Source organism: Grammomys surdaster, unplaced genomic scaffold (genome assembly GCF_004785775.1).
Source record: "Grammomys surdaster isolate TR1022 unplaced genomic scaffold, NIH_TR_1.0 213, whole genome shotgun sequence".
NCBI lineage: Eukaryota > Metazoa > Chordata > Mammalia > Rodentia > Muridae > Grammomys > Grammomys surdaster.
In genome coordinates this window covers 10,910,488-10,921,980 of record NW_021604658.1, presented here as the reverse complement: position 1 = coordinate 10,921,980, position 11,493 = coordinate 10,910,488, and the positions used below count along the sequence as shown (strand labels likewise).

The following is an 11,493-nucleotide window of genomic DNA, read 5'->3' as shown; positions in this document are numbered from 1 at the left end:
GCCTTATTGAACTGTAACTCACATCCTTTCCAGAGCACCCATTTTTTAAAAGCATTTGCCCCAGCATCTTAATTTGCATAGATGTATAACAAGTACCAAAGCCAACTTTAATCAAGGTCGACATTGATGTCACAGTCAGGTGGTGGTGGCACACGCCCTAATCCCCAGCACTCAGGAGGCAGAGACAGGAGGGTCCCTGAGTTTGAGACCAGCCTGGTCTACAGAATGAGTTCTAGGACAGCCAGGGTTACACAGAGAAACCCTTTCTTGAAAACCACCAACAAAAGCCAGCCAAATTTGCTGTCACCTCCTAAAGAGCAGCTGAAGGGGCTGGAGAGACAGATCAGTGTTAGGAGACTGCTCTTGCAGAAAACCTGGGCTTGCTTCTCAGAACCCACATGGTGTTTCACAACCATCCGTAATTTCAGTTCCAGGAGATCCTGCACCCTCTTCTGGCCTCTGTGGGCCTCATGTGCACAATGCACACACACACACACACACACACACACACACACACAGGTAAAACACTTGTATATATTAAACTATTCTTTTGTTTTGTTTTTTAAGACAGAGGTTTCTCTGGGTAGCCCTGGCTGTCCTGGAACTCACTCTGTAGACCAGGCTGGCCTCAAAGTCAGAGATCCACCTGTTTCTGCCTCCTGATCGCTGGGATTAAAGGCATGCATCATCATCACCCAGCTTCATTAAACATTTTTTAAAAGGTTGATTTCTTTTATGTGCATGGATGTTTTGCCTGCACAGATGTTCATGTACCTCAGGCATGACAGGCACCCTCAGAGGTTAAAAGAAGAGGTTAGATCTCCTGGAATGGTTATGAACCACCATGTAGGTGCTGGAAACTGAATGCAGGTCCTCTTGCAAGGGCAATAAGTACACTTAACCAGTACTCACACCTCCAATCCCAGCACTTGAGAGGCAGAGGCAGGTGGATCTCAGAATTTGAGGCCAGCCTTGTCTACACAGCAAGTTCCAGGACAGCCAGGGCTACACACAGAAAACCTGTTTCAAAAACAAAACAAAAACTAAACAAAAACCCCACAAAACAACAACAAAAATCCAACTCTGTGATCTTGCTGGGTATGGTGGCATAAGGCTTGTAATTTCACTACTTTGAAAACAGAAGCAACAGGAATATGACATTAGGCTAGAACAAAGAAGTAATTTCAGGCAGGAATCTAAATTTTAGTCTAGAATAAGGAAGTAGGCTTGAAAATGACTTTGGGCTAGGATAGGGAAGTTGACTCAGATATTTTGGTCATCCTGATAAGTCCTTAGAAACAGTGATCACAGGACTTCGTTTATTGCCTTGCTTGTTCTTTGACTATTTGTATTTATTGTCTTGCTTGTTCCTGGACTATTTGCATCTATTGTATTGCTAGTTCCTCAACCTAAAACTGACCTTAATACTTGCATGTAATTAAAATGGTATAAAAGCAAAAAAGGAGGAGTAGGGATGGGATAGGGGGTTTATGGGGTTGGAATAGGGAAAGGGGATGACATCTGAAATGTAAATAAATAAAATATCCAATAAAGAAAAGAAAACAGAAGCAAAGTGATTGCTCCAGGTTCATGGCTAGCGTAGGCTACATAAGGATTGGTGGTTTGAATATGCTTCTACCAGGGAATGGCATTATTAGGAATTTCGGCCTTGTTAGAGTAGGTCTGGCCTTGGAATATGTGTGTCACTGTGGGAGTGGGCAATGAGACCCTCCTTCTAACCACATGGGTGCCAATCTTCTCCCGTCTGCATTTGGATGAAGATGTTGAACTCTCAGCTCCTCCTGCACCATGCCTGCCTAGATGCTGCCATGCTCCCACCTTGATGATAATGGACTGAACCTCTAAACCTGTAAGCCAGCCCCAGTTAAATGTTGTCCTTTATAAGAGTTGATTGTAGGGTCTGTTTACAGAAGTAAAACCCTAAGAAAATGACTTTGTCTCCAAAAACAAAACAATGACCAAAAGTCCAAAGCAACAACATCAACACACAGGGCTGTCCTGGCTGTGCAGTCTGCAGCCCCTGAGCTCTGCAGCCCCAAGCTGCCCCAGTACCAACTCCTTACTAGAGAAGAGGTAAACTGTTCCTCAAAGGACAAGGCACCATTCCGGATGCCTTCACACACATCTTCTCTGGAAAGCTTCCCAGAAGTCACATTAAGTAAGCATCAATCCATCTACTTCACAGAGGTGACCTTGAAACACAAGAAGATCTACTTTCTAACCCAAGGACCTGAAGTTACCTGATAGGTTAAAGAAAATCTCCCCAGCACAGCTTCAATTCTCCCAGACTTGTATTTCATTTCTTATCACTTCTTCCTCTCTCTTTTTTTAAGTAAGACAGAAACCCTTAGGCTGACCGCAAATTCTTGGTAATCCTCAACCCCCCAAATGCTGACAATACTCTTGTGAGTCCCTATTCCTGACAAGTTTTGTGTTCTTTCTTCTGTTGTTGAGCCTAACACCACTATCTAGAGATCTCTATGAGTCTGAGGCCAGCCTGGTCTACATAGTGAGTTCTGGACCAGCCAGGGCTATATAGTGAGACCCTGTTTTAGAAAAACAACAACAGCAAAAATCAAACCTAGACCCAGACAAGCAGAATTCGATCATGTGTAAGTTTTGTTTTAGATTCACATAAGTGGTGTGTCCCCAACTTTTGCTGAAGCAAGATTAATAATCTTAGTGTCTTAGTTAGGGTTTTACTGCTATGAACAGACACCATGACCAAGGCAACTCTTATAAGGACAACATTTAATTGGGGCTGGCCTACAGGTTCAGAGGATCAGTCCATTATTACCAAGGAGGGAGCATGGCAGCATCCAGGCAGGCATGGTACAAGAGGAGCTGAATTCTACATCTTAGTCTGTGAGGAGACTGGCTTCCATGCAGCTAGGATGAGGGTCTTATAGTCCACACCCACAGTGACACACCTACTCCAACAAGGACACACCTCCTAATAGTGCCACTCCCTGGGCTGAGCATATACAAAGCATCACACTTAGTGTCTACCCCTCTGTGGTTTGCACCCCTTTCTGCTTTAAAAGATGTATAAAAGGAGACCGGTGAGAGAGGTCAGTGGATAAGACATTTGTCATCAAGCTTGGTGTCCTGAGTTTGATCTTTGGGACCCTCAACGTAGAGGCAAGGGACTGAATCCCCTTGGTTTGTCCTCTGATCTTCACACAAGCACTGTAGTACGGTGCCCGTGCACACGCACACACGCGCACACGCAAATAAACAAATGAAAAAATGCAAAAAAAAAACCCCACAAGTAACGGTAATAGCAAGATGGTAGGTAAGGGATTTTGACCAGTCATTTCTCAGGGCAGTTTTCTTCTCCCAAGACTGTCTGTCTCCTGAGCCATTAGATCATTGGCAGGAGATGTAGCTCTCTTAGACCCAGCTGTCTGAAGACGTTTTAATTTGCGCTGGTCATCAACTTGTTTGGGCTCCATGGGCAGAGTAGTCAGTCATATTTCATGAAGCCTGTGTATTACAGCAAGGGAGAGGAGAAGGCCAGGACGCCCTGAGGCTGATGTCCTCGGCTTGGGCGAGCTGCCTGGTGTGGACGGAGTCTCATCTGTGTATCCCACTCCAACTGCAGCTAAAGAACAAGGAAACTCTATTGTATGCTCTAGGGCTACATACTGTTGGGCTAACACACTGAAAGACAATCCTGTTTTTAGAGGGGACTAGAACAGAGAGCACAGACTGTTCTGACTGGTTCCTCCTGGATGTTGTACTCCCAACACTTCACTTTCTTGAAGAAGAGCGAGTAAGAACTGCTTTACCATCGATGACTCGTGCGTGACTCCAAAGCCCATGATCTTTCTGTCCTGGGGGACAGTCCCTCCAAGCCTCTTACATGTGTCCTGCCTCTCCTGCGCACACCATCTCTTCTCTACCCATCTCTTCCATCCGATGCCAGGACTGGCCTGACTCAGAGACCACTGCTCACTCTCCCTGCCCAACTGATTCCCTGTGGAGGTAGGATTCTTTTCTTTTTCTCTTTCCCCTCTCTCCCTCCCTTCCTTTTAAAAAATATTTATTTTATTTCATGTGTTTTGCCTGCATATGTTTGCACACCACATTCCTGCTGGAGAAAGTCTGGTGCTTCAGACTTACAGATGGTTGTTAGCCACAGTGTGTGTGGGTGCTGGGTCCTCTGCAAGAGCAGACAGTGATCTTAACTGCTGAGCCATCTCTCCAGCCCCTCTTCCTCTTTTTTGAAACATTGTCTCATGTAGTCAGGCCTGGATTATAGAACAGTACTGCCACACACGCCTTTTTTTTTTTTTTTTAAACAGTTTGGGGCTGGAGAGATGGCTCAGCGGTTAAGAGCACTGACTGCTCTTCCAGAGGTCCTGAGTTCAATTCCTAGCAACCACATGGTGGCTCACAACCATCCGTAATGAGATTCAATGCCCTCTTCTGGTGTGTCTGAAGACAGCTACAGTATACTCATAAATAAAATAAATAAATCTTTTTTTAAAAAAAAAACAAACCAGTTTGATTTATATTTGCATTTTTATTTTTTTAAATGCATGTGTTGTTCTGTCTGTATGTACGCCTGCATGCCAGAAGAGGGCATTAGATCACTTTATAGATGGTTGTGAGCCACCATGTAGTTTCTGGGAATTGAACTCGGGACCTCTGAAAGAGTAGTCCGTGCTCTTAAACTGCTGAGCCTTCTCTCCAGCCTCAGGCTTTACTTATTTTTTTTCATTTGTTTGTTTAAATGTAATTGGGTATTTTGCTTGCGTGTATGTCTGTGTACAGCATTTATGCCACAATTGTTTATTTTATTATTGTGTCTGTGTATATTATGTGCACACATGAATTTGCTAGAAAACACACATGGAGGCAAAAGGTCCACGATGCGGAGCAAGGCTCTCTTCCACTACATATTTGGCATCTAGGGACCATTCAGCTTTGTAGGGCAACTGTCCGTTCCTTGCTGAGCCATCATGTCTTCCCCTCTTTTGTTTCTTTGAGATAGGCTCTCACAGTGTAGCCCAGGCTGGCTTGGAACTCCCACAATCCTCCTGTCTAGCTTCCGGAGTTCTAGTATTACAGGTGTGAGCCACCGCCCCCGGCTTCCAGCGACTTTCTGCTCCTCTAATACTCAGCCCATGAGCTTCCTTCCCGCTGACTCGCATGCTTCTGGAGGCCCACCACCTCACATCCAGTTAGCCAGTACCGAGTTAACTCTTGACTTGGTTAGTGTCTCCCCTTCCAGTTAAGACTGTGACCTGATTTTAGGCACCTATGTCGGTCTAGCTTTCAGATCTAAGCTAGGTACACAACAATCTGGAAAAAAAACCAAAAACCTAAGAATTCTTGCATGGGTCAAGAAAGTCGCTCTGGCTCAAGAGGCTGGCCGGCCATCCCACGCCCTTGGCAAAGGACAGACAGGCTGTGTCCTTGGGAACGAATAGGCTGTGAGTACAAGTGTCCAGCAGGTGGCGCCGCAGACCCGAGGCTTTGGGCTCTCTAGCCACTCCGGGAGAGGCAATACGAGGTCACGCAGCCCCTCTGACTTCCGCCGGGGCGACCCACGCGGCCCAGCTTAGGGCACACATTGGGAGCGCTGTCGAGGTCTCGCATTCTTACTTTCTGCCGCCTTGTGCGCCATGGTTCCCTCCCGGGTCCGGACCAGTAGATGGGTGGCAGCGGCCAGGGCGGCCCAGAGGCGCCCCCGTGTGGACAGCCTGGGACAGCCTCCGAGTCCTGAGTCCGCGAGCACGCGCGCGGCGCTTTACGTGCACGTGAGTGAGCAGGGGAGAGCAGAAGGAGACGGTGGCCGTGGCTGGCACTTGTTCCGCCGATAGTCCACCTGCACTCTATGCGTGCCCCAACATCACATCTGGCATAGCATCTGTCCACGTCCTACCCCACCGGAATAAATGTTGAGCCAAAGACCTCAAGTCTGGTGCTCACTAGCTGGGTGATCCTTTGGAACTTGTTTTGTCTCACTGAAGTGGGCATAGTAATCTCATTGCCGTCTGCCCACGGGGCGCAGAGTGGCTTAGTTGGTCGCAGCCACCGCTGACCAACTTCAGAATGAGAACGGGGATGTGTGGGATAAACCCTGAAGTGGCCTGGGCAGCCCAGAGCCCCGCCCTAGCTCATGCAAGCATCCCCTGTCCCCAGTGGCCTTATTGCGAGAAGCGCTGCAGCTACTGCAACTTCAATAAGTACATCCCCCGCGGCGTGGAGGAGGGGGCCGTGCGAAATTGCCTGGTGACCGAGGCAAGGACGCTGCTGCGGCTCAGCGGGGTGCAGAGGTCGGTACTGGGGACAGTAGACAAAGTCTTGGGGGCGGTGGGGGGGAGGACACTACAGGAGGACATCCCCCAGGGGCTTTCCCCGGGTTTTATGTTTCTATCCTCTTCCTCCAGGGTGGAGTCTGTGTTCTTTGGTGGAGGAACCCCGAGTCTGGCCAGTCCCCACACGGTGGCTGCTGTCCTGGAGGCGGTGGCACAGGAAGTCTACCTGCCCGCAGATTCGGAAGTCACCTTGGAGGCCAACCCCACTTCAGCCCCAAGTCCCAGGCTGGCAGCTTTTGGAGCAGCAGGAGTGAACAGGTTGTCCGTTGGTTTACAGGTGACCTATCTGACTCACCCTACCCCAGTGCTCCCAGACCCTAGGGTACTCAGTCATTGGGAAAACATTTCTGGGTACCAGGATCTAGTACACAGTAGACTGTATAGTGACTTTTTTTTTTCTGTTTATCTCTTGATATATTGGCCCATACACTTCCTGAGGCAGGCGTTGGCATTATTGTTATTATTATTGTTGTTGTTGTCTTTGTTATTTTGAGACAGGATACCCTATAGCTCAGGCTAGCCTCAAATTTGATATGTAGCCAAGGATGACCTGGAGTTCCTGATTCTTCTGCCTCCATCTTAGTAAGAGGATTACAGGCATGTGTCACCATGCCCAGTTTATATGGTAATAGAGATCAAACCCCAAGGCCTGTAGGCAAGCGTCCTACAAAGAGCTGTATCACTAGCTTCGATGATGATGAGGAGGATGAGGAGGAGGAGGAGGAGGATGGCTTTGAGACAGGAACTCCCACTGTAGCCCAGGTTGGCCTCAAACTCGCAGCAATCTCCCTACCTCAGCCTTCCAACTCCCAGAATTACAGGCACAAGGCCCAGCTGGTTTAACCCTTTATAGTCTAGTCATTTAACGTAGTACCTGCCACATGGTAGGGGCTGCCCAGGTGTGGATGGGGGATGGCACAGTGGCTGAAGCCCTCACTGGGCAAGTGTGAACAGACACTTGGACCCTCGGCACCCACACGAGTGCCGGCCAGGCATAACAGCCTGCCTGTAATCCCCGGGTATGACAGCCTGCCTGTAATCCCAGCACTTGGAGGCACAGATAAAGGAATCCTCTCTTCACCTTGTTTAATGCTGGCTAGCCAGACTTAACCGCATCAACTGTGGTTTTGACTCAGTGAGTAAGGTAGCAAAAAAATTAAGGAAGATGGGCTGGAGACATGGCTCAGAGGTTGAGAGTGTTGGCTGCTCTTCCAGAGGTCCTGGGTTCAATTCCCAGCAACCACATGATGATTCATAACCATCTGTAATGAAATGAGATCTGGTGCAGGCATGTATGCAGGCAGAATACTGTATATATAATAAATAAATCTATTAAAAAATTAAAGAAGACCCCCAGTATCAACCCTGGGCTTCTGCAAATACACACACACACACACACACACACACACACTCATCCCCGCCCTCACACACATGTGAACACATATAGACACAGGCACATTTCATGTGTACAGACATGAAAGAAAGGAAGGAAAAAAACAGGGTGTGGCTTGTTCTGTGATTGGAGACATGGCAGGCTGGCAGCCGGACCATGGCATGGCAAATGCTACCTCTAGAGGAACCTAGGAAGACTTAGAGTGCTGAGGGAAGCCTAACCTGGTTAAATCCTGGAAGCCTTCCTGGAGGAAATGATGTGTATGTGAGACAGAGCAGGTGTTTACCAGGTAGTGGGGTGTGGGAGGAAAGGGCACAAGGTGTGGAAGAACTTTGCATGTTTAGGGGAGAAGCTGTATCATTCCAGTGACTGGTGAGGTTGGAGACACGGCTGCCAAACAGGACCGAAAGCCTTCAGGTCCTGTGGGAGTTTGGGGTTTCTCCCATTGGAGAGCCTCTGAAGGTGTGTTTATGAGTCAGGAGAAATCTCTCTAGGTTGACCTCTGTTGACCTCTGTCATTGGTGTCTCCAGGACTGCCATCCCTGTGACCCCCCCATTTACCACAGGGTGCTTCCGGTGGAGCACGTCACCTAGGGTCATAGAAAAGCCTGAAAGAGGTGTACCATGTCTACATGTTCTTGCTCAAAACACTTCCTTTATTTTTAAAATTCCCCACCCATCCTGTTTGATTTTTTGAGACAGGGTTTCCCTGTGTAGCCCTGGCTGTACTGGAACTCACTCTGTAGACCAGGGTGGCCTCGAACTCAGAGATGCCTCTGCCTCCCAAGTACTGGGATTAAAGGCCTCATGGCCCACCACCACCCAGCTTCTCTCTCTGTTTTTAATGACAAGGTCTTACCGTCCACTCTGGCCTGAAACTTGTTATGTAGCTTCAGGCAGCTTTGAACTCCTGATCCTCCTGTCTCCACCTCCCCAGGTAATGAGATTGCAGATGTGCAATACCACACCTGGCTTCTACTTATGAGGAAACGTCAGGCAAAACTAAATTAAGAGACGTTTGGGTCTGAATGTGGTAGGGGCACAATTGTCATCTCACTACTCAGGAGGCTGAGACAGGAGGGTAGCCGTGAGTTCAAAACCAGCCTGAGCTCTTTACTGAGACGCTGTCTCAGAAGGAAGCAAGCAAGCCAGACCTTTGGAAACTGGTGGTTATGCTTTGTTGTGCATAGATAGGGACCCTACTGAGCCTTTATGCTTGAGCTAACTGAAAACATAAAAAGTTAATTTAAAGAAGGGCCATCGAGATGGCTTAGTGGATAAAGAGGCTTGCTGCCAAGCCTGATGACCTGAGTTCTATTCCCTGTCAGAACTTACATGGTGAAAGGAAAGACCCAACTCGTCCAACTTAACCTTTGACCTCTATATAATCACTGTTGTGGACCCTCAATAATTAATATAAATATATCATAAACATGGTAAATACAAAATATGTTTGTTTTTATAATAAATATTAAATATATGCTTTTATAATAAATATAATAAAGTCTCTTATAATATAATGAAATATAATAAATGTAACAATAAATATAATAACAATATTATATAATAAATATAAAAACAATACAAAAATAATTTAAATATAATAAATATAAAAGTATTAGGGATGAAAAGCCTGTTGGATTTAGAATCACCCACTTCCAAATTCCTGGTCTGACATTGCAGTTACTTGCTATCTCTGAACCTTAGCTTTCTCATCTGTCAAATAGAACTGATGGCTGAGCACTGTGGCCCACGACTCTCCTCCCAGTGCTCAGCAGGCAGAGGCAGGATACCCCACAAGTCTGAGGCCAACCTGGGCTACTTAGTAAGTTCCGTCTAGTCAGCACTATAGTAAGACCCTGCCTCAAGAGGAAAAAAAAAACAAAAGAGAGAATTTTAAGGGTTAAATGCACCCTTCCTTGAGGAGTAGCTCTCTGGGTCTGCCTTGACTCACTGCCATCTGCCTGTTGTGTGTCCGTCACATCTGTGCCCTAAATAAGGCTGACTGCTGCTGCCTCCCTCGGGGACAGCATTTACACCAGACCCTCTCTCTGCAGTCCCTGGATGACACGGAGCTGCAGCTGCTGGGCCGGACTCACTCAGCCAGCGACGCTTTACGGACTCTGGCGGAGGCCAAGAACCTTTTCCCTGGCAGAGTGTCGGTGGATTTGATGCTGGGGTTACCGGCACAAAAGGTGGAGCCATGGCTTCAACAGCTTCGGAAACTGCTGGACCACTGCGACGACCACCTCTCCCTCTACCAGCTGACCCTGGAACGGGGCACATCACTCTTTGCCCAGGTACAGCAGGGTACCCTCCCGGCCCCTGACCCGGACCTGGCTGCTGAGATGTACCAGGAGGGCAGGACAGTTCTTCGAGACGCTGGCTTTCGCCAGTATGAGGTCTCCAACTTTGCACGGAACGTGAGTGCAGCAGGGCCGATGACAGGCGGGGGGTGATGGTGGGTGGGCGGTGGAGTGTGGTGGGGGTGGGGAGGGATGGGGAGTGAGGGTGGTGGTGATGTACAGAATTAGAGGGCTGAGATATGACCATGAGGCCTTTTGAAGAGAAGGGTTCCTGCTGGGTGCTCTGAGACCTGGGAATTGGGAAAATTCCAATCAGATGACCACGACCTGAACAGAAGCCAACATCACCTACTTCTGTGCTGACGATTCCCATTTTCCCCCACAGGGGGCGCTCAGTACCCACAACTGGACGTACTGGCAGTGCGGTCAGTACCTTGGCATTGGGCCTGGTGAGTCGATCCTTAACAACCGAAAGCATGATTCAGGAGAGGAACATTCTGGTTGTGTGAACTTGGACTGCTCATTTAGCCACTCAGAGCCTGCATTTCCTCATGCAAAGTGCACACAACCTCTCTGTGGAACTGTGGAATGCGAATTTTCAGGCCTTTGCAGCCTGGTTCTTTCTGAGTCTGGCAGAGATGAGAAGCCCCTGGGGGCTTGTTACAACCCAGAATGCTGGTCCTTACCTCCAGGACGTCTTATGGGCAGGGTTGGAGCAGGGCCTGAGGATTTACGTTTATAGTAGTTGCTTCAGGGACCACCCTTGGAAAAAAACCCTGATTTCAATCTGATAGTTCACCACGTTAGCTTCTATTAATATATGTGTGGTGGTTGTTTATTGCTATCCTCAGGAGCCCATGGACGATTTGTGCTCCAGGGAGCTGGAGGCCATACCCGGGAAGCACGGATCCAGACACTGGAGCCAGACAACTGGATGAAAGAAGTGATGCTCTTTGGTCATGGCACCCGGAAGTGCATCCCCCTGGGCAAGCTGGAGCTGTGAGTACCTGAGTACACAGGGCTCTTCCCCAGGGTCTCCTCCTGCACACTGGGAGCTCCTCCGTGCTTTTACATCTTTCCTACCTGCTTTGCCCCTCCCATTTTGCCTCCTACCGCGTGAGTTCTAAGCACACTGTTACATCCCAGCACTGGGTTCAAAGAATGTGAGGTCTCTAAGGTCCCGTGGTGATTCTCTTTCAGGCTGGAGGAGGTTTTGGCTATGGGGCTTCGAACTGATGTGGGGCTCACTCACCAGGTAAAGGACTGGGGGTTCTCAGATACTATTAGCTCCTCCTCAGAGTTAGAGAATCGCTCTCTTGCTTTCTTTCTCTTGCTCTGTCCTCTTGGCCCTTACCCCCTCTCTACTCCCCTCCCGCCATCTCTCAACATGCTTATGGCTCTCTCTCTCTCTCTCTCTCTCTCTCTCTCTCTCTCTCTCTCTCTC

At 48.2% G+C, this 11,493-nt stretch overlaps 1 protein-coding gene across 1 annotated transcript; it reads left to right on the top strand.

Annotated features, from left to right (window-relative positions):
* Window positions 1-5,568: 5,568 nt before the first annotated feature.
* Rsad1 (radical S-adenosyl methionine domain containing 1) lies at window positions 5,569-11,457 on the top strand (the record flags this gene model as incomplete). Its single annotated transcript, XM_028772254.1, has 7 exons — window positions 5,569-5,789; window positions 6,175-6,308; window positions 6,423-6,627; window positions 9,801-10,166; window positions 10,435-10,498; window positions 10,901-11,048; window positions 11,250-11,457. Coding segments are annotated over exons 1-7 (1,260 nt in total), but the record flags the coding sequence as incomplete, so codon positions are not given.
* Between the last annotated feature and the right edge of the window lie 36 nt (window positions 11,458-11,493).